This window comes from Pleurodeles waltl, chromosome 3_1 (genome assembly GCF_031143425.1).
Source record: "Pleurodeles waltl isolate 20211129_DDA chromosome 3_1, aPleWal1.hap1.20221129, whole genome shotgun sequence".
Lineage (NCBI taxonomy): Eukaryota > Metazoa > Chordata > Amphibia > Caudata > Salamandridae > Pleurodeles > Pleurodeles waltl.
The window spans coordinates 611858623-611886552 of NC_090440.1; the positions used below are offsets into that span (position 1 = coordinate 611858623).

Sequence of the window (27930 nt, forward strand, 5' to 3'; positions counted from 1 at the left end):
TAGGTTTGGTGTACAAATCCAAGTCCTACAAGGAAAGGAGTGTGTCTTTATGGACCCAAAGGTGGTCCTGGAAAATTAAGCCTTAACTCAACGAACACCCAAAAAACATACTGGACGTCTTGCTCCCCCTCAAAGTCGAGGGCATGGATCACTTCCTGGGACAGGTGCTTGTTGCAAGCCAAGTCTTCAATGGAGGTCAAATCAGAAGATGAGAAGACCAAGGGAGATTCGTCCCAGTCTCACCACTCTGTCTTAGAAGTCACAGAGCTGTCAGGGGCTCCCGGTCCCCATCAGAGGAGCCGATTCTGCAACTTTTCTTGTTGCAATCAGAGTTTCAGGCCATTGGTGATGTTGCAACAGATGAAGGCCGTGTTGGAAATGTAGTTTTTCTCTCCTGACTCCCTCTGGTGAACCTTTAGGCCCTAAGCCTCCATGTAAGCCCCCAGTAGGGTTAACGCTGGCCAGTCCTTCCTCAGCACCATCTGTGCCTCCTATGCCCATCTTTGGTTCTGATCCAATGCCAATTCGGCACCAAAATCAATTGCAGTCCCTTTCGCATCAGTGTCAGCCCCAGCAGCACTGATGCACAAGGCCCCTGTTCAATCTGACTCCGATAGAACTATGTGTTTGCCTCTTAGATGCATCCAAGTGCTCCATCTAGTGTTTGGTTTGGACTCTGATCAGAGCCAGCCAGCCTTTATAGATGACAATAGAGAAGAGGGGAATCATTTTCCTTAACACTGATAGCGATAATTTTTTCATGGACTTGCAGGAGGCCAACGGGTTAGACACTTCTCCGCTACTAGGTTATGTTCTCCTCCTGGATCCTTAATGAAAGTGTGTGCTTCTTTTGCTGTGGTAATGAGAATGGCAGTGAAGGTATTGGACGTACAGCAGCCTATTATGGAAGTCAAAATGTGTGTATTAATAGTGGTTTTACAATGTTGATAAACATCTTCTGAGCCTTTACTTCCTTTTAATGAATCCCTGGCGGACACCAAGGTTTAAGCCAGCAGTGAACAGGGATCTTGCAAGAAGTAAGGCGCTACTGCCACGCATCCCAGAAAGTCTGATGGTTCAGACTTCAACCAATAGAGTGACACCCAGTTTCTTTCCGATGACTTCGACAGACAGTTAAAATGAATTTAGGCATTTGGGAAGGGGTTTTTTCCTCACCCAGTCTTCAGCTTAAATCAGTTAACGACAGTTGTTTGCTGGGGAGATATACTCTTGAGTTATGGGGCATGGCTACTGAGATCTTGCTTTCTGTCCATGAAGAATTCTTAACCCATCTGACCCAAACTATTCAGGATGGTCAGGATGCAGCAAAATATTTAATCCTCTTTGGACTTGCAATACCAACTGCTTTGGCAGAGCAGGCAGCACTGATGTGGTGCTTCGGCAGTACATCTGGGTGAGATGCACAAGGTTACAGGATGATGTGCAGGTCTCAGTGGCAAAGATGGCATTTGATGGATCTTGTCTGTCTGGCGAGAAGGCTGATTCCACACTCTAATGCTTCTAACAAAGCTGAACAAAGGCACTTTCCTCAGGCCTCTCAATTGCGGCACAACTGAGGCACTTAGTCTCTAGAGTTGGCTTGAATGTCGCTGCATTTCCCTGGCCCTAAACCACCTGACAGGATCTTTCAATGCGAGGGTGGACCAACTCAGTCTATAGTGCTTGGTCAGTCACAAATGACGGTTACACTGTGAGGTGGCACACAGATAAAGAGATCACTGTAAAGAATGTGCTCTTTCTAGATTTTTGCATGCTGGAATTTTCACAAAGACAAACTTGAAGACACATGCTGGATAGAGTGGAGTATGAGACTCCTAAATGTCTTTTCACTGATGCCTCTCCTGCCTTGAGTTCTGAGAACAACTGGGCCCAAGTGATCCTAGGTGCTCCGGACTAAGCAAGTAGAGTATGGTACCTGGATCTTTTGGGAAAGAGCATCTGTCCTCTGATCAGGCTACTGCTTCAGAACCTCCTATCACATTAGCAAAAAACGGGTCCTGCACCCGAACAGGCGCAATCTGCACCTCAGGGTGTGGAGAGTGAGCCGTGGCAGTTGACTGCATTCAATCCTTCTCCTGAGGTTGTAGATGTCATCTCTGCTACCAGATGACCTGAAAATTCCGTCTATGCTGGGTTCTGGGACAAGTGTGTAGCCTTGTGTACGACCGCCAGTACTGACCCTCCACTTTCCTAATGCTCAGATGTCTTGTTATTTTTAGGTTTTGCCTGCATGGTGCGCTTGCAGAGCCTTTTGTTAATAATAAAATACTAAGTTAAAAGGGGTATAGAACCTGCCCCTTACTTACCTATACTTACCCACATGGCTCCCTCCTCTTTTTACTTACCATTGGCTGGCTCCAATGAAGGCTTTCACGTCACTTTGCTGGTCAGCTCGTCCTCCTCACCTCCGTCGTCCTGCTGTGGAGCCTGGACCAAATACTGCATCATGTGCCTAGTGTCCACACGCCTGCAGAGATCACTTTAAAAAAAAAAAAAAAAAAAAAAAAAAAAAAAGCTCTCACCAGAAAGTGCGACCCACTCTTCATATTTTACATTCAGCATTCCCCTTTCTCTTTAAACCACTCCGCTTTTCTTCGCAACTGCCCCGCCTACTGTTTAACACATTTTTTCCAGCAGGCTTATATTTTATTTACTTTTCTGTGCTCATCCCTCTCTTTCCGATTTCCCCCCCCGCTTTGTAGCAATCTCTCCTGCTCTACTCCCCGTTGTCCTTTGTTTATTTTAGAAAATAATTACAATCCTCGAATTCTGATGCATATTACAATGCATTCTACTCTGTCTTGCATGCACGCCATCTCCTAGTCTCTCAATAGCTGCGGTCAGTTAAGGGTGGAGGGCCAGACCGCCATCAAAGAGCATGCTTTAAAGAGAGCCACTGGCCACAGCAGACTGCGTTCATTAATGAAACTCAAATTCCATGAATTGAAAAAACATTGCGTTTATTATGGAGTCGTGTTCCTATGACCTTATATATTGCTTCATTGATACCAGGTAGAATGTCTCGCAGTCTGCCAAAAGAATCACTTAAACATGCCATTGTGTGTGACTGCCAATCAATATATCTTGCAAGGGGGCGGAGGGGGAATTAGACTGGACACAACAGTGCACTCTGCTACCTCCCTGTGGGAAATAAAACGCTTGGGTTTCTATGCCCCAGGTGTCACCAGACTGTGGTTCCACTCAGCCACCCCTTAGGATTGTGGTGCGAAGTGGTGGTATCACTACAAACAGAGGAGGTTAATTCAAGCTGGGAGAAGAGCTATAAAGCAGCTGTTGCCTTCCAAGACATGTCCGACTTGTGCGCTTTAGCTTTCAGTTCAGAAAGTGCTTTGCTCCTCTGAATGTTACCTAAACTGAGCAGATTAGATGTGACTATTACTTCAGTTTTTCGTCACACGTTCATGTTTTATGAGCAGTGGCTTTTGACGTGCTCACCGCTGAAATAGAACTGTCTTGTTCATGACTAGTGCTTAGATCACTGCTTCAGTATCCCCGTTCCTCCCACCGTCTTCTGCTTTGTGGAGGTCTTTACTCTCTTTTCTTTATCTGCTTCTCTTTCTTTCTTTTGCTATGTTCTCTCCTCTCACAGTTTTCTTTTTTGCTTCCTTCTACCTCCTCTCTCCCTTCCTTTTCTTCTTTTCCTGTCTTTCACCTTACCTCCTCCCCTCAAACCCACCCAATCTCTGACCTTTTTACTCTCGTCCAGCCTTCCTCCCTATATCCTTCTTTTAGGCCCGCTGTTTCTTCATTTTTCTTCTAATTTCCTCATTCCTCCCTTCCTTATTGCCCTGCTTAATCCCTGTTACTACTTTCTTTGCTTCCTTCTTTCCTGCCTCTCTTCCTACTTTCCTTCCTACCCTCCTTCCTTACATTCCTTCGGCCTTCTTTCACCCCCACTACTTCACCCCCTTATTTCTCCTTCACTTACTCCAGTCATTCATACTTTGCCCTATTGCCTTTAACTGAATCCTTTCTTTTTCTTCTACCTTTCTTTCCCTCTCTGCTTTCTCTCCTATCCTTGTTTCCTCGGTCTTCCTCCTGCCATCCTTCCTTCCCTTCCTTACTCACGCCTCCCATCTTTCTGCCCTTCTTTCTCTTAATTATTTTCCCTTTCCACCCTTCCTAATCTCTCACATTGTTTCTTCCTCCCTCACCGACCTAATCCCTTCCTCCCCTCTCACTTCCCCCACCATTCCCTCTATTTATCCTGCACTCATTTCTTTCCTTCCCTTTTCCTTCTTATTTTATTTTTTTTAAAGAAAAAAGTGCTAAAACATGGACAATGCTCTCCTCGCGTCATAGCACTTTAAAAAACATTTTAAGCAGTGTTGCACAGCAGCTCAACCGCTGTGCGACATGTAAAAAAACAATGACAAATCCAATACATTTTGCATAAGCAAAACCTATTGCCTTTGCTAAGGCTTGTTTTGAATGTAGCCTGTGGGACTGTAGATAGCACTCACCTCAGAAGGGGGGCATGGGAGCTGTTGGGAACTTACATCTTCCCCTTCTTAGATGACTGACTGACTGTAGAGTGCAGGCAGACAGGAATGGCTAGCCCACACCCAAGCTGACACTCCTGGCTCCATATCTTTTGGTTTACAGTCAGTGCCACCAGGCTTCACCTCCAGCCCTTTCAGGTCCAACCTTTTCTGACCCCTAAACGTAGCTATTGCCAAGGCCTACCTAAGCGATCAAAGGGTGGTGCATATTTTAGCAGCTACTGCGTCTTTTTCAACCATTCCATCCTCTCACTGTTCAAACAGTAATCTGCCTCCTGCGCATGATGGCCTCATGTGTAGCTATAGTCCTTTACACAGGCTTCAGATGCCTCCTCTCCAAGACTGTCTCTTGCCAAGGCACACAAGCGGCGGAGGATCTGGTGTTAATAAGGGCCAGCAGCACCTAAAGGTCTCTGCATTGGTGGAACAGCATCAACCTGTTGCATGGTAGGCCTTTTGCAAACCCTGACCCGTAAATGACCATTACTATGGACAAGTAACTCGCCGGGTAGGGAGTGCATCTAGATGACATGGCAGTCCAGGTTCTGTTGCTACCTCGATGGGACATCCACATCAACCATCTGGAGCTCTTAGACATGCACATAGCTCTCAAAGATTCTCTCCAGGACGTTTAGGGAAAGTTAGTCCTATTGCGGACAGACTTCATGACCGCCATCTTTTATCTGCAAACAAGGTGGCACACACACGCTCCTCAGCGGTCAGCACTATCAGAGCAAATTTGGCATTGGGTGATCCACCACCAGGTGCATCTCCTAGCACATTTCCTCCAAGAGTGTACAATGACTTTGCAAACCTACTAGTAGGACGCAGCAACAAGTCCACGATTGGGAACCACATGCACAAGTTCCTCTTCCTTACTTTGGTCAGTTCTGGTGTCCCAGACGTAGACTTCTTCACCACTTGTGAAAATGCGAAATGCCTAATGTAAAGAAATGGCTCCCTGTTGCAGTTACCCCCCACTTTTTGCCTGATACTGATGCTGACTTGACTGAGAAGTGTGCTGGGACCCTGCTAACCAGGCCCCAGCACCAGTGTTCTTTCACCTAAAATGTACCATTGTTTCCACAATTGGCACAACCCTGGCACCTAGGTAAGTCCCTTGTAACTGGTACCCCTGGTACCAAGGGCCCTGATGCCAGGGAAGGTCTCTAAGGTCTGCAGCATGTCTTATGCCACCCTAGGGACCCCTCACTCAGCACAGACACACTGCTTGCCAGCTTGTGTGTGCTGGTGGGGAGAAAATGACTAAGTCGACATGGCACTCCCCTCAGGGTGCCATGCCAACCTCCCACTGCCTGTGGCATAGGTAAGTCACCCCTCTAGTAGGCCTTACAGCCCTAAGGCAGGGTGCACTATACCACAGGTGAGGGCATATGTGCATGAGCACTATGCCCCTACAGTGTCTAAGCAAAACCTTAGACATTGTAAGTGCAGGGTAGCCATAAGAGTATATGGGCTGGGAGTCTGTCAAAAACGAACTCCACAGCTCCATAATGGCTACACTGAATACTGGGAAGTTTAGTATCAAACTTCTCAGAATAATAAACCCACACTGATGCCAGTGTTGGATTTATTAAAAAATGCACACAGAGGGCATCTTAGAGATACCCCCTGTATTTTACCCAATTGTTCAGTGCAGGACTGACTGGTCTGTGCCAGCCTGCTGCTGAGAGACGAGTGTCTGACCTCATGCGGTGAGAGCCTTTGTGCTCTCTGAGGACAGAAACAAAGCCTGCTCTGGGTGGAGGTGCTTCACACCTCCCCCCTGCAGGAACTGTAACACCTAGCAGTGAGCTTCAAAGGCTCAAGCTTCGTGTTACAATGCCCCAGGGCACTCCAGCTAGTGGAGATGCCCGCCTCCTGGACCCAGCCCCCACTTTTGGCGGCAAGTCCAGGAGAGATAATGAGAAAAACAAGGAGTCGTCACTGGCCAGTCAGGACAGCCCCTAAGGTGTCCTGAGCTGAGGTGCCTCTGACTTTTAGAAATCCTCCATCTTGAAGAAGGAGGATTCCCCCAATAGGGATAGGAATGTGACCCCCTCCCCTTGGGAGGAGGCACAAAAAGGGTGTACCCACCCTCAGGGCTAGTAGCCATTGGCTACTAACCCCCCAGACCTAAACACGCCCTTAAATTTAGTATTTAAGGGCTTCCCTGAACCTAGAAACTAGATTCCTGCAACAACAAGAAGAAGGACTGCCTAGCTGAAAACCCCTGCAGAGGAAGACCAGAAGACAACAACTGCCTTGGCTCCAGAAACTCACCGGCCTGTCTCCTGCCTTCCAAAGAACTCTGCTCCAGCGACGCCTTCCAAAGGGACCAGCGACCTCTGCATCCTCTGAGGACTGCCCTGCTTCGACGACGACAAGAAACTCCCGAGGACAGCGGACCTGCTCCAAAAAGACTGCAACTTTATCCAAAGGAGCAGCTTTAAATAACCCTGCAATCTCCCCGCAAGAAACGTGAGACTTGCAACACTGCACCCGGTGACCCCGACTCGGCTGGTGGAGAACCAACACCTCAGGGAGGACCCCCGGACTACTCTACGACTGTGAGTACCAAAACCTGTCCCCCCTGAGCCCCCACAGCGCCGCCTGCAGAGGGAATCCCGAGGCTTCCCCTGACCGCGACTCTCTGAAACCTAAGTCCCGACGCCTGGAAAAGACCCTGCACCCGCAGCCCCCAGGACCGGAAGGACCGGACTTTCACTGCAGAAGTGACCCCCAGGAGTCCCTCTCCCTTGCCCAAGTGGAGGTTTCCCCGAGGAAGCCCCCCCTTGCCTGCCTGCAGCGCTGAAGAGATCCCTTGATCTCTCATTGACTTCCATTGCGAACCCGACGCTTGTTCTAACACTGCACCCGGCGGCCCCCGCGCCGCTGAGGGTGAAATTTCTGTGTGAGCTTGTGTCCCCCCCCGGTGCCCTACAAAACCCCCCTGGTCTGCCCTCCGAAGACGCGGGTACTTACCTGCTGGCAGACTGGAACCGGGGCACCCCCTTCTCTCCATTGAAGCCTATGCGTTTTGGGCACCACTTTGAACTCTGCACCTGACCGGCCCTGAGCTGCTGGTGTGGTAACTTTGGGGTTGCTCTGAACCCCCAACGGTGGGCTACCTTGGACCAAGAACTGAACCCTGTAAGTGTCTTACTTACCTGGTAAAACTAACAAAAACTTACCTCCCCCAGGAACTGTGAAAATTGCACTGTGTCCACTTTTAAAATAGCTATTTGTGAATAACTTGAAAAGTATACATGCAATTGAAATGATTCAAAGTTCCTAATGTACTTACCTGCAATACCTTTCAAACAAGATATTACATGTTAAATTTGAACCTGTGGTTCTTAAAATAAACTAAGAAAAGATATGTTTCTATACAAAACCTATTGGCTGGATTTGTCTCCGAGTGTGTGTACCTCATTTATTGTCTGTGTATGTACAACAAATGCTTAACACTACTCCTTGGATAAGCCTACTGCTCGACCACACTACCACAAAATAGAGCATTAGTATTATCTCTTTTTACCACTATTTTACCTCTAAGGGGAACCCTTGGACTCTGTGCATGCTATTCCTTACTTTGAAATAGCACATACAGAGCCAACTTCCTACACCTAAACTTCTCCAAGTTTCCATATGATCCATTGACACTGCTATGAGGATGAACCGCTCAGTGATCTTTGCCTACACTTTTCCTCCTCTCCCACTTCTACCTTCCATGGTGAAGAAATTGTGACAAACATCATTCATGCTCATCCTGGTGGCTCCTGCGTGGGCCTGACAGCTATAACTCTCAACCCTCCTACAGATGTCTGTTTTCCCCACACGAGAGGCTCCTCAACAGGTGGGACCTTCTCACATGCTTTTAAAAGTTGTCCAAATCATGTGTATCTGCAGCCCCACATGCTACCAACTGGTTATGTTACTTAACCTGTAAGCATCTGTTCATTGCATGTAGTGCAGTAGACACGCATGTAGCCACCTAACTCCCTGTAAGCCTGTGTTTGCTACAGATTCTGTGAACCTACATAATTAATTATATAACACACATTTCACTGTACTATCCTACTTCGTACTCCATACCTCCACTCACTCTCTGTGTGAATATCAATCTAACAAGGGAGTCGGTGCCAACACATGTTCACTACTAGAAGATTAGTCACTGATGCTTCATGCCTCGAAAGAGTTCTTCAAAGAAAAACAAGTTGCAGCACTCGTAGTCCAGCAGTAGATGGCTGAAGTGTGCGTATAATGTGAATCTACAGCACTTCATGCAACAAACAGATGCTTAAAGAGTAAGTAACAGTAAGTTCCAACACTGCTTCCGTGGTGGACCGAAGTCAACGTCTAGCCACATGGTGACACATAATGGCATGCAGAAGCAATACTTTTGAATCTTTTGGATCCAGTCAGGTGCCTAGGATATTGTAAAAGTGAGAATTATGTAGAAAGAGCGCTAACAAAGGTAAATAACTTGCTTGTTTAGTTCTTCCTATTTCTTCAAGAAATCTGCTGGCCCAAAATGCATTGGTGATAGGGGACATAGATATACAATATCTTTATCGATCTTTAGACAACTTCTGTGAAAATATCTCAGAATATGATTTGAAATTTAAGTGAACAATGAAAAATGATTAAAGATAAAGTACAAAATATGGTTCCATTATTCATAGGAGTTCGTCTTGACACATTTGAAGTGGTGCAACATGAACAGTGATGCTTATGGGGCGGAAGAGTGCTTATAATGCTTGTTTTCTTGTACAGTTATTGTATCCTTAGTTTGTGTTACATGTCTTAGGTTGAAGCTTTACAAAATCTTAACACTGCCTTTATTGGTTTGCCAATTTTACATCATTTCAGTGATTGGTTTTATTTGATTAAAACGTTGAGGGTGAGGGTCAGATACTCTCTGTTCTCACAAAGTGGTTGTGTACCATGGAACACCTTAAGCCAGCCTTTTCTTTAATATTGCTCACTTTTTTTGCTGGAACATAGGGATTCAGAAGTGTACTTGGTATAATGAAGCAGTAAGCTCCATAAAGTGAAAGCCTATTGGCTAAATACCAAGTGTTGACTGAATCCATTACACAACATGGTGCCCCCTGGCATGTACTCATGGGAGTAAAGCACTTCCCCTTTTGCAATTATTCGCCTATTTTCTCTTCCTACCTCATTACTTCTTGACTGTCCTCCTATCCTCCTTAGACAGTTGTCCAATCTCAGGCTTATGGTGCACCCTGCCTTTCCCCACCTGGTTCAGCTCCTACTTTTCAGGGACTAGTGTTGCTCCTTGGTGTAGTGTTCTCCCAGAAAGGTTGACTTTTGTATCAAACCTCTCCTGAGGTCTGTCATTAGTCTGACATTCTTCTCTAAGCTTTGCAGCTTTGGCCCCAGTCATCCTAGGTTGTAGCTTTAGGGGACACTGGATTTGTTTTTATTAAAAGTTGGTAATTTTTCAGCCTTCTGCACATTTGTATTGACTTGCAATTCAGTGCTGAGCAAGGACATAGATAAAAGAATAGTGGTCATGTCATGCAGTTCATGGCTTGCAGATATTCTTATATCATTTTGAATTAAATATTTGTTGCATAGTTATCCGATGTTTGCTAGTAAACATGTCTTAAGCTTATGTCTCATGCTCATGTTTTTAATGTGTTTGACAGAATGCCAACTCTTGTCCAGTGGATCGCATTGCATTCTCCTGTATTTGTATTCGAGCACACTTTGCAGGTGCCATCTTAAAGAAGGTATGTGTTTTGTTAGTCAACATTTTCTCTATGCTTGTAATGCATGTCACGACGATTGCAAAATGATTCAGAGGCTACTGATTAACCTTTGAGTGCTCGCTTTAGATTTCATGGAGCTCCAATTACTCCTAGTAGAGAATTTAATACCTGTTTCTCCTAACGTGGGTCTTACCTAGTTAACTGTCATTTATTGTGTGTCTGCAAATGTCCCAAAGAAAATGCAGAGTTCATGTAAAGTTAATACTGGCTTTGATAAATGTGTTTTCGAGTACCATGATTTGTGTTGTGCTGTGTGAGTCAGAAACAATGTAAACTCTTGAATATTTGTACACCTGCTATTGCTTTCTGTGCTGCAAGTCTAGGCATTGCTACAGACCGCAAGAGTACATCATCTGTGGATTTCATACAGTCTGAAGTTTTGCTTTTTATATGCGCTAGAGAATTGTTGGGCTGTTAGCCTGACCCATGTAAGCAATGGAGACTAAACTCCATGATATGTGAAGAGCCATAAAATATTCAGTTCTTAAATACTGCGATAACTTTGCTTGAAGGTAAGTTTTAAGGGATGTTTAATGGGTTCTGTTTGTTTGTGGAAGTTTGTTGCAGAGTTTTGGAGGTAGTGAATATAAAGGTGATCATCTAGCTTGGCAATAACAGAAAGGAGCTGACTGGAAGAGGGTCAACAGAGTGATGGAAAATGAGGAGTTACCACAGAAGTATTTAACTTATGTTGCATCCCCCCCGGTTTTCCCTGGTTTATGTTATGCCTTTCAAGATAAGGAATTGATCCATAATCCGGAGGAGACCTTCAGCTGTATTTTTGGTTCACTTTGTTCTCACTGCAGTGTTTGAATTACCATAGCTACAGCAGCACGATGCATATAGGAACTCCCTTGACAGGGTTAACCTGAATGAGGACCGCTATACATTCTGTTTATTTTTTTTCCTCTTTCATTGTCTCAGATAAGGACTACTAATGAACAGTTGAAGGGTGAGAATAGTCTCTTTTGGGTATTTTCATTTCCATCACCAATAATTTTAAGCTCTCAAAATTGAATGATATGAAATGGAAGAATAAATATATTAATCTTGTGGCATTTTCACTTAAATATATAAACCATTATAATGAATGTGAATACATATATTAATAATTGCTGAACTATTAAAGAATAATAAAACAAATGCTATATGGTAATTGAATGCAAACAATAATAAATACAACATGTGTTTATAAATGAGAAATATGCACTTAAATGAATATCTGAAATGCAGTGGAGGGTACAGAAGTAGGAAATGTGAAGATTACTTCAGTGGTTATATATTGTAGTTGCAATGTATCTGCCACCCCAGATAGTTAAACTGGGAACTCTAGCTGCTGTCAAACCCTGCACATCTTGAACTGTGCTAAATATTCTGTGTTTCTGATGGATACTTCTAACTGCAGATTCCTTCACATTGAGTATGTCAGACAGAAACTGGAAACTTCGGCAATAACTCTCTTTTGCCAGTAGGTGGCGCAGGCCCCATTTGCACACTGGAAGTGAAGTTACAGTGACTTCACAGGAGACATTAAGCAGTCCTCTTGGGGCCCCGGTGTCAGTCCTTTTTATGGGCAAGTGGAAAGCGCTCCGCCCCATTCTGTTATTTCTCTCTGGGCTTCAAACAAACCACGCCCATTGCACGTGTTACATTGGTTCGTGGGCTTGCCTTTTAAAATCTGCTTGTTTTCATTTGTGGAAGGCATGCATACGTCATGCCTTTTCCAGGGTTTTGCCCCCCTACACAGCACCGGTAAACTACTAAAAACATAAGAGGCTCGATGTTTTCAGCAGGGTGTCCGGACTACTTTATCTGTTTATTTTCCATGCAGCGCGAAGGCACTGGGTTATTTTTTCTTTACGACGCTAATAGCTCGAACTCGAGCTAACGTGAGACCTGTTGCATTGAAAATGCTTGTTATTCTCTACAGCTTTTTAACATTGGTTCGGAGCTTCTTGATTCACCTTATGGGAGTAAAAAAATTGGAGGCAGTGCAGCGGAAAAGAAATCAAGGGTTAGGCCCTGTCCATAACGTGCTGGACAAATGTCCATTGCCGATTTAATCAAAGAGTGCCTGTGGTACCTCAACTTGGGGCATGACTCTTCTAGTTGTGATATTTGTCTTGGTATTAATCCTAAGGCAATAAAGGAAGGAAGGGTTAAACACTTCAATGCAAAGGCGTAGGATTACCCCCAAGGCTGTTTTCACACTAAATCTTGTTTTAGGGTCAAAACAAGGTTGAGGTCCCCGCTCTCGCTCCGGTTACTCCTCTCCTGATTTTAAAACAGAAAAACCACTCTTCTCCAGTTCAAAGTTAAGACTTCTCCTATGGTGTTTCCCCATATCTAATCTTTGCCTGAACCTTAGCTGATTGATCGACTTCAGACACCACTGACACAGTTGCTGGTGTTTGCCTTCGCATTTGTTAATATTGGTGCCAGCAATACTGTAAGTTTCCAGTGCTTGGAACAGATCCAGCATCCTTTCTCCAAGTGATGGGTTTCTGGGGGGCTCATTTTGACTTCCTTTTGTTGCCAAAAGTTCCATTGCTGTTGTGTGCTCCATTGGTGCAATAATTCTTTTGACACCGGTTCAATCTCCTGCACAATGTCTGACCCCAGCACAAGTTTTGTTGATGCCTCACATAATATTTCCACCACAAGAGCAATCTCCTCCCCCAGTCAGAAAAAAATAAATCAATAAGGGAGATACAAAAGCTCCTTGAAGAAGAGCACAGCAGAGAAGAGACTGAGGCTCAAGCATATGGGAACAGAAAGAAGATCTTATGACGTTCTCTTCTTCTGGGCCCTACTTCTTCATAGTTTTCCAGGGTGCCAGTGCACTGGATACTTTTTCTTACATGGATGTAGATCAATTTCCTTTAGCAATGGCTTTATTTGCTGCTGTAGAACTGGCAGAAACTGTGGAAAACCCGCTGTCCTTGGTAGAACATGGTCTCAACATCCTGACAGACGTTCTACAAATGACCATACCATCTAATGAACCCCTTAGCTTTTAACACCGCCCTGTTGGAGGCAATAAGGGAACCTTGGTTGCATCCAGCAACCATTCCACTGGTTAACCACACCATAGGTTTTCTCTATAGGTCAGCTCGTTATGATCTAGGTTTTCTTTCCCCCAGCCTCCCCCAGAAGGCTTAGTCATTCAAGCCTCTTCCACTGCAAACTTTTAAACCCTGGTGCCTTAAGTAGTAGACTAAGATTTTTCATCTGGGAATTTGAGATAATGCTCTCTTAATCCTGCCTTCCTTCTCTGCTACTGTTCCCTGTGGGATTGGCCGGCTATGCTTTTCCCCAATCTAACTAACCACTTCAATGTCCACACTGCGGAGTTGATACATGATGGACAGGATGCAGCCCTTCACATAATAAAAGTAGGCCCGGATATAGCTGATTCCATTGCTAGATCAATAAGCTCTTCTTTCTCTTCCTAAGGAGGTATGACTGGCTCGGTTGATCAGGCTTTTCTGCGCTTGTCTAGAAGACATTTAATGTACCTTCCTTTTACTGGAGATAGACGGTTGGGCCAGAAAGTGGATGCGGTTTTAGAAAGATTCAAGGAATGGCGACCTACATATCAAGTCCTTAGGTCTCCAAACTTCAACTAGAGGCACTTTTCGTCAACCAAGACCCTTTTTTTAAGACCATTCCTAAAGATGGGGCCAATACATATCTGCCCCACAGCAGCAGCCCATTCCCCTCATGCATCAGTACAGAGGCAAGGGAAAAGGCTATCCTGAACAGTTTCAGCTGTCGTCCTCTGTGGAACCTCCAGGGAAGCCACAGTTGTTTGGCCGGCGGTAATCTCTTTTCTACAGGTCTGAAGGGCCATTAACTCAGACCAATGGGTCTTCGAGATGGTAGAAAAGGGGTACACCTGACCCATCCAACAGCAACCACAGCATCCCTCCCCACCAGTCTCTTCAGTACAAACATTATCTGAGAACCTTTGCACCAGACGGCAACAGCCCTGCAAGAGAAGAAAGTAATAGAATTGGTGCTACAACAGGTACAGGAACATGGTTGCTTGTTTGGGTAGTTCCTCCTTCCCAAGAAGCACATTGCTCTTTGTCCAATCCTGGACCTCTGACTGTAGTATTTTTTTTTTTCACAGAAGGGGGAAATTCTTCAGAGGTGCCCCTTAATCAGCGATTCCAATGCCAGGATGTTCTGGCAGACAACATTGTGATCTTTGGAATCCACTGCAGTCAGTTTGACCTGGTGGAAGACTGAAGACAGTCCCTTGCGAGGTTGGTACCCCATCACCCCTGCCTGACCTCACACCCAGAAAAAAAGAGGCCTTTTGTTAGACCTGGCAGCTTTTTGGCGTGTCTCCCCTGTCTTTTTGCCTTCTGACCTCCTGGTTTTGGACTCTGTTTTTGCTGGTTTATTTTCTCTGCACACTTTACCACTGTTAATCAGTGCTATGGTGCAAGTGCGCCCCATATAAATTGTACTGTGGATTGGTTTATCCATAATTGGCATATATTTGATTTACTGGTAAGTCCCTAGTAAAGTGCACTAGAGGTGCCCAGGGCCTGTAAATCAAATGCTACTAGTGGGCCTGCAGCACTGGTTGTGCCACCTGTATAGAAATTGCTCCCTGTTGCAGTTACCCCCCACTTTTTGCCTGATACTGATGCTGACTTGACTGAGAAGTGTGCTGGGACCCTGCTAACCAGGCCCCAGCACCAGTGTTCTTTCACCTAAAATGTACCATTGTCTCCACAATTGGCACAACCCTGGCACCCAGGTAAGTCCCTTGTAACTGGTACCCCTGGTACCAAGGGCCCTGATGCCAGGGAAGGTCTCTAAGGGCTGCAGCATGTCTTATGCCACCCTAGGGACCCCTCACTCAGCACAGACACACTGCTTGCCAGCTTGTGTGTGCTGGTGGGGAGAAAATGACTAAGTCGACATGGCACTCCCCTCAGGGTGCCATGCCAACCTCACACTGCCTGTGGCATAGGTAAGTCACCCCTCTAGCAGGCCTTACAGCCCTAAGGCAGGGTGCACTATACCACAGGTGAGGGCATATGTGCATGAGCACTATGCCCCTACAGTGTCTAAGCAAACCCTTAGACATTGTAAGTGCAGGGTAGCCATAAGAGTATATGGGCTGGGAGTCTGTCAAAAACGAACTCCACAGCTCCATAATGGCTACACTGAATACTGGGAAGTTTGGTATCAAACTTCTCAGAATAATAAACCCACACTGATGCCAGTGTTGGATTTATTAAAAAATGCACACAGAGTGCATCTTAGAGATGCACCCTGTATTTTACCCAATTGTTCAGTGCAGGACTGACTGGTCTGTGCCAGCCTGCTGCTGAGACGAGTTTCTGACCTCATGCGGTGAGAGCCTTTGTGCTCTCTGAGGACAGAAACAAAGCCTGCTCTGGGTGGAGGTGCTTCACACCTCCCCCCTGCAGGAACTGTAACACCTAGCAGTGAGCTTCAAAGGCTCAAGCTTCGTGTTACAATGCCCCAGGGCACTCCAGCTAGTGGAGATGCCCGCCCCCTGGACCCAGCCCCCATCTTTTGGCGGCAAGTCCAGGAGAAATAATGAGAAAAACAAGGAGGAGTCACTGGCCAGTCAGGACAGCCCCTAAGGTGTCCTGAGCTGAGGTGACTCTGACTTTTAGAAATCCTCCATCTTGCAGATGGAGGATTCCCCCAATAGGAATAGGGATGTGACCCCCTCCCCTTGGGAGGAGGCACAAAAAGGGTGTACCCACCCTCAGGGCTAGTAGCCATTGGCTACTAACCCCCCAGACCTAAACACGCCCTTAAATTTAGTATTTAAGGGCTTCCCTGAACCTAAGAATTCAGATTCCTGCAACTACAAGAAGAAGGACTGCGAAGCTGAAAACCCCTGCAGAGGAAGACCAGAAGACACCAACTGCCTTGGCCCCAGAACTCACCGGCCTGTCTCCTGCCTTCCAAAGAACCCTGCTCCAGCGACGCTTTCCAAGGGACCAGCGACCTCTGAATCCTCTGAGGACTGCCCCGCTTCGAAGAAGACAAGAAACTCCCGAGGACAGCGGCACTGCTCCAAAAGAACTGCAACTTTGTTACAAGGAGCAGATTTAAAGACCCCTGCAACTCCCCGCAAGAAGCGTGAGACTTGCAACACTGCACCCGGCGACCCCGACTCGACTCATAACCACTTTTGCCTCTGATGTTTGCAAACTTCAAAGCAAAGTCTCAAGGGTTTGCAAGATCCTTCCTTGTCCAGGCCAGTCCCCAGACACTCACCAGGGGGTCGGAGATGGCATTGTGTGAGGGCAGGCACAGTCCTTTCAGGTGTGGGTGACCACTCCTCCCTTCCCCTCCAGCACAGATGGCTAATCAAGGTTTGCAGGCTACACCCCAGCCCCCTTTGTGTCACTGTCTAGAGGAGAGGTGTGAACAGCCCAACTGTCAAACTGACCCAGACAGGGAATCCACAAACAGGCAGAGTCACAGAATGGGTTAAGCAAGAAAATGCCTGCTTTCTAAAAGTGGCATTTTCAAACGCACAATCTTAAAGTCAACTTTACTAAAAGATGTATTTTTAAATTGTGAGCTCAGAGACCCCAAACTCCACATGTCCGTCCGCTCCCAAAGGGAATCTACACTTTAATCAGATTTAAAGGTATCCCCCATGTTAACCTATGAGAGGCACAAGCCTTGCAACTGTGAAAAACGAATTTAGCAATATTTCACTGTTAGGACATATAAAACACATTACTATATGTCCTACCGTAACCATACACTGCACCCTGCCTTTGGGGCTACCTAGGGCCTTACTTAGGGGTGCCTTACATTTAAGAAAAGGGAAGGTTTAGGCCTGGCGAGTGGATACACTTGCCAAGTCGAAGTTACAGTCAAAACTGCACACATAGACACTGCCGTGACAGGTCTGAGACATGATTACAGAGCTACTTATGTGGGTGGTGTAGGAAGTTGGCTCTGTATGCACTATTTCAAAGTAAGGATTAGTATGCACAGAGTCCAAGGGTTCCCCTTAGAGGTAAGATAGTGGCGAAAAGAGATAATACTAATGCTCTATTTTGTGGTAGTGTGGTCGAGCAGTAGGCTTATCAAAGGAGTAGTGTTAAGCATTTGTTGTACACACACAAGCAATAAATGAGGAACACACACTCAGAGACAATTCCAGGCCAATAGGTTTTTGTATAGAAAAATATATTTTCTTAGTTTATTTTACGAACCACAGGTTCAAATTTTACATGTAATACTTCAAATGAAAGGTATTGCAGGTAGGCACTTTAGGAACTTTGAATAATCACAATAGCATATATACTTTTCAAATAAATCACATATACCTATTTTAAAACTAGACACAGTGCTATTTTCACAGTTCCTAGGGGAGGTAAGTATTTGTTAGTTTTTGTAGGTAAGTAAACCACCTACGGGGTTCAAGTTTGGGTCCAAGGTAGCCCACCGTTGGGGGTTCAGAGCAACCCCAAAGTTACCACACCAGCAGCTCAGGGTGCAGAGTTCAAAGTGGTGCCCAAAACACATAGACTTCAATGGAGAAGGGGGTGCCCTGGTTCCAGTCTGCCAGCAGGTAAGTACCCGCGTCTTCGGAGGGCAGACCAGGGGGGTTTTGTAGGGCACCGGGGGGGACACAAGTTAGCACAGAAAGTACACCCTCAGCAGCACGGGGGCGGCCGGGTGCAGTGTGCAAACACACGTCGGGTTTCCAATGTAAATCAATGGGGGGAGACCAAGGGGTCTCTTCAGCGATGCAGGCAAGGGGGGGGGGGCTCCTCGGGGTAGCCACCACCTGGGCAAGGGAGAGGGCCTCCTGGGGGTCACTCCTGCACTGGAGTTCCGACCTTTCAGGTCCTGGGGGCTGCGGGTGCAGAGTCTTTACCAGGCGTCGGGATCTGGGAAGCAGTCAGTCGCGGTCAGGGGTAGCCTCGGGATTCCCTCTGCAGGCGTCGCTGTGGGGGCTCAGGGGGGGGAAACTCTGGCTACTCAGTCTCGTAGTCGCCGGGGAGTCCTCCCTGAAGTGTTGTTTCTCCACAAGTCGAGCCGGGGGCGTTGGGTGCAGAGTAGCAAGTCTCACGCTTCCGGCGGGAAACAGTTGTTTTAAAGTTGATCCTTTGGAAACAAAGTTGCAGTCTGGGGTGAACAGGGCCGCTGTTCTCTGGATTTTCTTGGTCCTTCTAGAGCAGGGCAGTCCTCTGAGGATTCAGAGGTCGCTGGTCCTGGGGAAAGCATAGCTGGAGCAGTGTCTTTTAGAAGTGGGGAGACAGGCCGTTAGAGCTGGGGCCAAAGCAGTTAGTGTCTCCGTCTTCTCTGCAGGGTTTTTCAGCTTAGCAGTCCTCTTCTTATTAGGTTGCAGGAATCTGAGTTCCTAGGTTCAGGGGAGCCCTAAATACAGAATTTAGGGGTGTGTTTAGGTCAGGGAGGGCAGTATCCAATGGCTACTAGCCCTGAGGGTGGCTACACCCTCTTTGTGCCTCCTCCCAAGGGGAGGGGGCTCACATTCCTATCCCTATTGGGGGGGATCCTCCATCTGCAAGATGGAGGATTCCTAAAAGTCAGTCACTTCAGCTCAGGTTGCTTTAGGGGCTGTCCTGACTGGCCAGTGACTCCTCCTTGTTTTTCTCATTATCTCCTCCGGCCTTGCCGCCAAAAGTGGGGCCGTTGCCTGAGGGGGCGGGCAACTCCACTAGCTGGAATGCCCTGTGGTGCTGTAACAAAGGGGGTGAGCCTTTGAGGCTCACCGCCAAGTGTTACAGTCCTGCAAGGGGGAGGTGATAAGCATCTCCACCCAGTACAGGCTTTGTTACTAGCCACAGAGTGACAAAGGCACTCTTCCCATGTGGCCAGCAACATGTCTCGAGTGTGGCAGGCTGCTAGAACCAGTCAGCCTACACGGGTAGTTGGTTAAGGTTTCAGGGGGCACCTCTAAGGTGCCCTCTGGGGTGTATGTTACAATAAAATGTACACTGGCATCAGTGTGCATTTATTGTGCTGAGAAGTTTGATACCAAACTTCCCAGTTTTCAGTGTAGCCATTATGGTGCTGTGGAGTTCGTGTATGACAGACTCCCAGACCATATACTCTTATGGCTACCCTGCACTTACAATGTCTAAGGTTTTGCTTAGACACTGTAGGGGCACAGTGCTCATGCACTGGTGCCCTCACCTATGGTATAGTGCACCCTGCCTTAGGGCTGTAAGGCCTGCTAGAGGGGTGACTTATCTATACTGCATAGGCAGTGTGAGGTTGCCATGGCACCCTGAGGGGTCCCCAGGGTGGCATAAGACATGCTGCAGCCCTTAGAGACCTTCCCTGGCATCAGGGCCCTTGGTACCAGGGGTACCAGTTACAAGGGACTTACCTGGATGCCAGGGTGTGCCAATTGTGTAAACAAAAGTACAGGTTAGGGAAAGAACACTGGTGCTGGGGCCTGGTTAGCAGGCCTCAGCACACTTTTTCAATTCAAAACATAGCATCAGCAAAGGCAAAATGTCAGGGGGTAACCATGCCAAGGTGGCATTTCCTTACACACACACCTACACACACACACCTACACACCTACACACCTACACACCTACACACCTACACACCTACACACCTACACACCTACACACCTACACACACACACACCTACACACCTACACACACACACACACACCTACACACCTACACACACACACACCTACACACACACCTACCTTAAGTGGACACCCTCTCCTTTAACCAGCCAGTTTAGACCAGAAAGCCATGAAACCTCTAGGGATCTGCAGATCCAATCAGTGCTGCAGCCAGCACAACTCTAAACCTGCTCCACAGTGATCCATCACATTTGCCATGATCCATCACATTGCTAAGTTCTACACCAGTAGATAAGATGAGAGCATCTCCCTGATTAATCATGGACAACACTTAATCACTTTTCACATAGGTTCAGAGCCAAGAACCCACCCTTTTCTCCACACGTTCCCGTAAAAAGTCTGCAGTGATATGATTTCACCCTGTTTCTCTTTATACCTAATAACTAATGTTGGGTATCCATGCTTAGTGTGCTGCTCGTTCAGAAAATCAGTTCAACACCTCTTCAGGAGTAGTGCTATATAAATGCCAGGCCAGGACTAGATCTATAAACTAGTCTAGAATACCAGTTGAACAACTAGCAGCCACCACTGAAGACAATGCAGTTATACAATTTTCTGTTTTTAGAAACTAAAGCAGATCATCTAGAGAGATCAAGGGTTATTCTAGAAAAAGAGAGGACCCCTTAGACGAGAGAACAGAGGTCTTTACAAGTTTACCATTAACATGGTGAATCACGGACAGGTGAAATGAATAGATTCAAATCACATACACTGAAGTAGCAAAGCTGAGATTAAAATTTATTCCTTGCTTTTCACAGGTTGGCCACAGGCCCACAAGTTTTAGGTCTGGCCTAGAGAGGTTTGTAGTTTTGCAACCATATACTTTGGCACTTGCCCTCTTCCTGCATTGGTTGGATTAGTTGTTATTAATATTTTCCTTCCTCCCATCGCAGCTTATTGTATGGGGCTATAGATGAGCCCTCTTAAACACTGTAAGTGATTCATTTAGCTTAAAACACTTGCACATCTGCTTAAAAAGTGCACTTCAATGCTACGATTGGTAGGCTCATACTTTATTTTGCTGACACTTTTTTCTTTTGATTCTTTACCTTTTGTAGGTCTTGCCTACAGGTAGCTTTGTCCTTGTGTTATTGGTGACCTGTTGTGTACAGTATAATACATAGAGAGGACTGTGGGTCAACCCCTTACTCATAGTTCGATGACTTTCTTGTTTACCTATTCTTCTCTCTTCCTGATTTAATGAATTTCCACCCTATTTTTGTGTTGGTCTTGCTTAGAAGCATTTTAGTGTCTTTGTGCTTTGATTGGATGACATGTATTCTTTCACTGCAGACTTCAGGTCTTGCATTGCAGTACATCTGAGGGCCTGTTTATTCCCTCTCTTTCTCTCTCTTCCTACTGCTAACCCCCCTCACTCACTACTCCTTGAAAGTACCCTTGGCGCACAAAAAGCCTGCCTGACCTACCTCCCGCCACGTTGCATTGTAGGCATTCCACAATGGGTGCCCTTGAGTGCACATGCATGGCAGGCTTGTCTGAATGTATTTTCTTATGCTTAAAGAACACATTCAAAGATGGGCCACAGTCCACACACCTGTGGTGGCAGTCTTTCAGTAGTGAGAGGTTGACCCAATACCTGCTTGGTTTATTTTGGGCTTTAATGAGGCATGGGTTTGCTTAGATCAATAGAGTGCTTACAAGGTTCCGAAAATGTTAGTTTACAAGCTCTTCTCTTCACAATGTCAGTATCCAAAAATAAATGTGAATGTAAAAATGTATTTGATAGAGGTCTGCCTATAGTTTGTTTGCTTTAGAGCGCTCTTTAATCAGATTGATAATTTAACATACCATTTGTCTCACTGGGGTAAATTCATCGCACAGAGCCAGGTTATTGCATCCAAGCAGGTGCAGGCCTCCAATGGCCTTATGTGTATGCATGGGTAAGGCAGAGCTGCACCGGCTCTTGAGCGAGTAAGGATTTTTGTGAGGCTGGGTTTTAGTAGCTGGGGGCGATTCACCGCCGATGTTTTATGCTTTTATCTACACTCAAAGCTTTGCCATTTGAAAAAATAAATTGTAATCTAAAATTTACCGCTGGGTAGATAACTTTTAAAGGAGGGCAGGTCTCCATTTTTTGTTGCCTCCCGTTTATGCAACTTGTCCCTCTTCTCAGCTGCTGGTAACTGAAAATGCAATGCGGTTCACAGCTGCACATTGGCAATGCCATTAGGTCTTGCCTGTGAAAACAACCAACTTTGGGACTGCTTTTTTTCCCTAGAAGAAACGTGAGCTCATATGTGGCGTCCTTCTTGAAAATAAAGTTTTAAGAAAGTCCATTTTAAAAATGGCTCTTCTAAGAGCAGTGTGTGGTTTAATCTAGCACTAAGAACAATTAATCTTTGCATTTAGGTTGAATGATTTCTGCTCCTCTGGGTCCGAGACAAAATCTGCTTTTCTTGCATAAGCTAGCTCATTACACAGCTAAGATTCCATGAATGTATGTTTTTTTTTCTGGGTTAATCCACTCTCAAATCTTGGGATCTGTCATTAACTTCTCTAAGCTACCTCCTGTGTGCTTACACTGTTTGCCCTCAAGCAGCTCTCTTTCAGAGAAGGACTTGGACACTAGATTCTAAACCAGATTCTGGCAAAACTTCCTTTTTTCTGGTACAGTAATTGGACACCTTTACAAAAGCATCTTTGACAGTTTTTCTACACGCACTGCTCAGTCTCCAGGTGTCTATAATGCAGACTAAGAGTAAAAAGACAAAACAGAGGTGATGGTTTGCATTATTCCAACTGAAAGCTCAAATTGTCACCAAAGTTCTTTCTCATCTTTGCATCTGAAGAGTGATAATACAATAAGTAGATCAACATTTTGACTTCTAGATTAACTAGGAGGCTGCTGTTAACTTCCAGTGGCCAACTAATATTCCTGCATCCATTTAATATCCAAGGTTTGTTTTATTAATTTATTTGACAGACAAACTCAGCGGTTGTCCAGCTGTTGTATTGTGGTCCTGAAAAAAAGTTTGGTTGATCATTGTGACAGTTTTTTTGTCAAAGACTGTTTTTTTAAGTAGTACCTTGTAAAAACTCAGTTAATCACATTTGTCCTTCTTTGCTATACAGACAAATATGAATCTGCTTATTTAACAGGTTCCTGTCGAGAATCATGCAGCGGAAGATGCAGAAGATGATGATTCAACCAACTGCGAGGTGTGTGGGCGTTGTGACAGAGAGGACCGCCTACTTCTCTGTGATGGCTGTGATGCAGGGTAAGTAGTGTTAAATAGAGAACAACTTAAACGGACACATTGCTAAGGGCATAGCTCATTCCATAGTTCATCCTTCTATATATTTTCCTTCGCTTCTATCTGTTCTGTCCCTGTTATGTGTATTCTCTTGTGGATCTGATATCCAATTTTCTTACCTGTTACCTGCACACTCCGATGATGACACACCACCTGATACCAAGCAAGTGTGTTCCCCCCCCCCACTCCCCCCCATGGAGAGATGCACAGTGTAGGACGTTGGCTGTCTAAGTAAGGGGACGCTATGCAGATAGTCCAGGCGACCCTTATTGGTTTACGGGGTTAAAATAATAATCCCAAATGCTGTCTTTTGTGGTAGTCATGAGGTTATTTTATTGAGCTTTTTATGGGCATATTATTTTAGCCATAGGCCTGCCTTTTGTTCCCGTTAGCTTAATAACAATTTATTTTAAACATTTCTGAGCAGAAGCTTCCTTCTGCAGTGATGTTTTATTTCTTTTATCTCATGCACTTGAACCTAGGAACCGTTTTCATTCTTCTTCTTAGTAGGACATTCTTGTTCTATGCGCTGATCAAGGCTGTACCCGATATTGTTGTCAGCACGAAGTGTAACACCACAATCTTTGCAACTTCACAAGTAACATTTGTATTCTTACGTTAGGGCAGTTTTCGCAAAACACCAGCTGTTTTATTATAAAACTCCCTCTTCCCCCATACGTTAGAAGGAGAGTTCCAGCCAGACGAATTGCCACTGCATGCTGTTGCTTCACTGCAGCTGTATGCTGAGACTTGACATCTTTTGACATCTTTCCTGCCTATGTGGGAAAGGACTCTTAAGTAGACCAACAGCTCCCTTCACTACTACATTATTCCGGTATGAGGGATGTTGTTTTCCTAAGGATCCTGAAGGGCTACCACTGCTGTACCCTTGTAGTACCTTAGTAGCGTAGGTAGGAATTCCAATCCTTAGCATTCTGACAGTGTGGTGTGACTAATAATTGCAGTACATGCCATTTTATTTAGAACGCAGTTGGTTTCATAAAATGTATTGAACCAATTCTCGCTTCTATTTGTCTTTGCATGTATGAGACGAATGTCACTGAGAGAAAAGGATGAGATCTGTTAGACCACGATTTCCCTGAGATATCAGAATGTCATGCACACGACTGCCACAAATCATCCACACTTTCAGATGCTGGGGAGGTATTGCTAGCTGGTCAGATAGCTTAGGCCGACAGTCGTCACACAGTGTGGAATTGGACTCCGTTCCCCACAACTTGGTGGTGATGCCGCCCAAGTCCAGCAGTCTTATTGGTACAATGAGAGCCAACACGACAATAGTGTGGGCGAGCAGTTTAGGCTTATCAGAGAGTAGTGCTAAGCATTTGTAGAACATAGAGTCAATACATGAGTGACACACTCAAGAAGATCTTTGAGACCAATTTTAGAAGATATATTTACTTTTATAGAATGTTTCAACACAAGAAAAATTTATCACAGATATATACAGTTGCAGTGTACCAATTTTTGCAAGCCAGTAACAATTCACTCAAATGCACTTTTACGCAGTAAAGGGACTTCCTTCAGATAAAGAACTTTTACTGCTTAGGGGTCCTTGCACTCTGTTCTCAGGGTCTCTTTTGGTTATAGGGGGAACAGCTTCACAAGAAACACCAGCAATTCTGTTTTACGTGCTGTGGGTTGTCTGTTTGTTTGCAAAGGTGGTGGATGGGTCAAGTGTCTTGCACACTGGACGGTTGGCTTAGAGGGGGGCCATGTGGAAACAGGCTGCAAGGGGGCTTGGAGGCAAGTTCAGGAACTCCCAAAGGGTGGCTCGGCTGGTTGGGGTTGTTGGAGCAAGGGAACACAGTCGGTTGTCATAGACCTGGGCCGTGGAGATTAGGTGCAGGAGGACTTGGTCATCAGGTGCTCCTGCATCAGGGCACCCACAATTCTGGGGTAGACTTGCAAATAGGGAACAAAAACAGGGCAGCGGGTCCACTCTTGATGGTGGCCTCTGTAATGCTGATGTTCCTCGATGGCTGGTCTCTGGTCATGGTGTTGGTTGCTGCAGAGGGTCCGATACCCCGAGTATTGGTGCAGTTTGACTCTGGTAGGTCCTGGGGTCTTCTCACTTGGTGGGGAGACGGTTGTCCTGCTGGAGCTTGGTGATCTCCTCCTAGGCAGCTGCTGAGTTGGTGGACATGATGGTCAGCAGAATGGTGAACTGGACATTGCGGTTGTTGCCTTCAGGGTACAGTGAATAGGCTGCTCCAGTATAAGGAACATGCTTACAATTTACCGAAGTGCTGGAGGCTTATCAAAACATTTGGAGGTTACACAGCTGCAGGAAGAGTCAGGTTGTCATGGTTGTCTGGACAGGAGCAGGCAAGCAGGGAGGGATTTGCACCAAAGTCCACCAGCATTTAGGAGTTCTCTTTTCTTCGGCTCTTCTTTGTCCTCCTCTTTCTTCAGTCAGTCGAATCTGTCCTTCTGGTGTCAGGGTGACACATGAATAATGAATTTAGGGGAGCGTAGGGTACTTTTGGGGTGACTACGCCCATATATGACCACTTCCTATGGGAAGTGGGAATGATCCTGTTCCTAGTTACAACAAAAACAAGATGGTGGAACCCTTCTTTTGGGGAGCACATCAGGCTGCCCACCCTAGGCCTAGCTTGGTAGGCACCACGCCTACCTGCATAACTAATTTCCCACCGGTCCTGGTGCCAAGTGGGCCTCGGGGCACAGTGTGGCAACTCCCAGGGCGGGGGTGAAGCCGGGGTTGCGTACCAAAGGCGGCAGGGTCTTTGAAGTCTCTAGCCTTGGTAGGCAGATTCGCTAGCCATCCTGCTGGAGGAGGTTATAACGCCTTCCTCTGGAGTAGGCATTATATCTGGCCTCTGCGAGAGTGGGCTCTCACCTCCTGGGGGTCAGAAACATGTGTTCGATGGCATGGTGGCTGTAGCAAAACATGCTCTGCATACTTCTGCCATCTAGTGCTGGGTTTGGTTATGTGCAAGCTGTTTTTTTCTTCAAAGAAATCTCTTGAATCACGAGGCAAAGTGACTACTCTCGGTGATAATGCACATAGGCATTGACTCCATTGTTAGATAGCTTTCTTTCCACCATCCGATTCGGATGTGTTCTTCAGTGCTCTGGTTTGAGTCTGTTTTTGGGCTCCCTTCGGTCTGTTTTGCATATTTGTTCCCATCAGTAATGTTTTTGTTCATGTTTCACTCTCCCTGTTTGTGAGAAAGTGCCTCTTTTGACATGGTTAGCCCCCTGCTTTTTGCCTGGTATTTGACGTGGTTTCAAAGTTGTTAGTGGCCAGGGCCCCTGTTAACCAGGTTCTCTGTGCCAGATCTCTTTCCCAAAACTGTTGTGATGAATTGGCAACACCTTTAGCTGTTCCTATATGTCCCTAGTAAATGGTACTTAGGTACCCAGGGCATGAAGTCCTAAGGGTTGCCCCCGGAGGGCACCAGCACAGATTGTCCCATTCTCGGGGACCTTGCATCCAAGTGCACCCGGGACTGTCATTGCAGGTTGAGCATCCTGATGCAATCCTAGAATGCAAAACTGACATGGTACACAACCTGTGTGACCTGTCCACTACACACTGCATGCAGTATATGTAAGTCATCTCTCTGGTATGCCTTTCAGTCCTAGGGCAGGGTGCACCATAATGCATGTGTGAGCATAGGTGCATTAGCAATATGGCCCTACTATGTCCTTGCCAAACATGGGGCATAGTAAGTAACTGCAGCAGCATTTTACATACATGTGCTGGACACTGGTAGGTACATGTTTCACAGTTATAAGATGGCCACTCTGAATCCTGGGTTGTTGATATCAAATAACTCAGAACAGTAATTACAAACTGGTACCAGTATTGGATTTATTGCTTACAGGTGACCCCTCTAAAAACTGACTAGCCCTGGCATGGTTGCTGGCCAGTCACAACCAGCCTGCCACCACCAGACAATATTCTGGAACTCAGAGGTGAGAGCCTTTGCTCTCTGGGTTCAGAAAACAAAGCCCTTACTAGGCAGAGGTGTTATGCTTCCTCCCCCAGGAATGTACACAGCCCTGCCGGCTAGCTTCAAAGGGCTTTCTGCCCTTGAAACTCGACCCCCCCCAGCCACGCTGCTACAGCAGATGGCCACCCGTTGCAAACCCCCACTTTTGGTGGCAACAACAGCAGAAAAATTTACAAAGTACAGGAGGGGTGGCCACCCCCAGCCTGCACCCCCCCCATGGGTGTTGCATGCGAGGTGACCCCCCCCCATTTCATTTTCCTCCATTTTGAATGGTGGGAAACTAGCCTATCGGTGATAGGGAAGTGACCTCTGCCCGCAGGAAGTGGTCACATAATGGGTGTAGCAACCCTAAGGTAGATGACCCATTAGTCACTACTATGAACACCCCTAAATGCCCACTAAATGTATTATTTAGTGGGCGCTCCTAGACCTGCAGATCAGATTCCCTTCGTAGCCGAAAAAGCATACCTACACAGAGGAGCATGAACTTTCAAAACAATTGAAAGAAAGCCATCGATTTGATGAGGAATTGACACAAATGGAGGATTTCGATGAGAAACAGGCCCGATACAAATCCACAATGATTCTGGCAAAATCCTCACAGCACCTTCTCTGAGAACAAAGAGAAAACTGGCCTTCTGTGGGCG

The 27930-nt window shown here is 46.1% G+C and overlaps 1 protein-coding gene across 3 annotated transcripts in view; it reads left to right on the forward strand.

The window, feature by feature from the left end:
• Nucleotides 1-27930, forward strand: part of PHRF1 (PHD and ring finger domains 1) — a 606102-nt gene that overhangs the window by 94969 nt on the left and 483203 nt on the right. For all 3 annotated transcript variants that reach the window (XM_069223077.1, XM_069223079.1, XM_069223078.1), the window contains exons 5-6: nt 10223-10306; nt 23125-23243. In XM_069223077.1, the coding sequence (XP_069079178.1) occupies nt 10223-10306; nt 23125-23243 (203 nt within the window). The remainder of the gene's footprint in view (nt 1-10222; nt 10307-23124; nt 23244-27930) is intronic.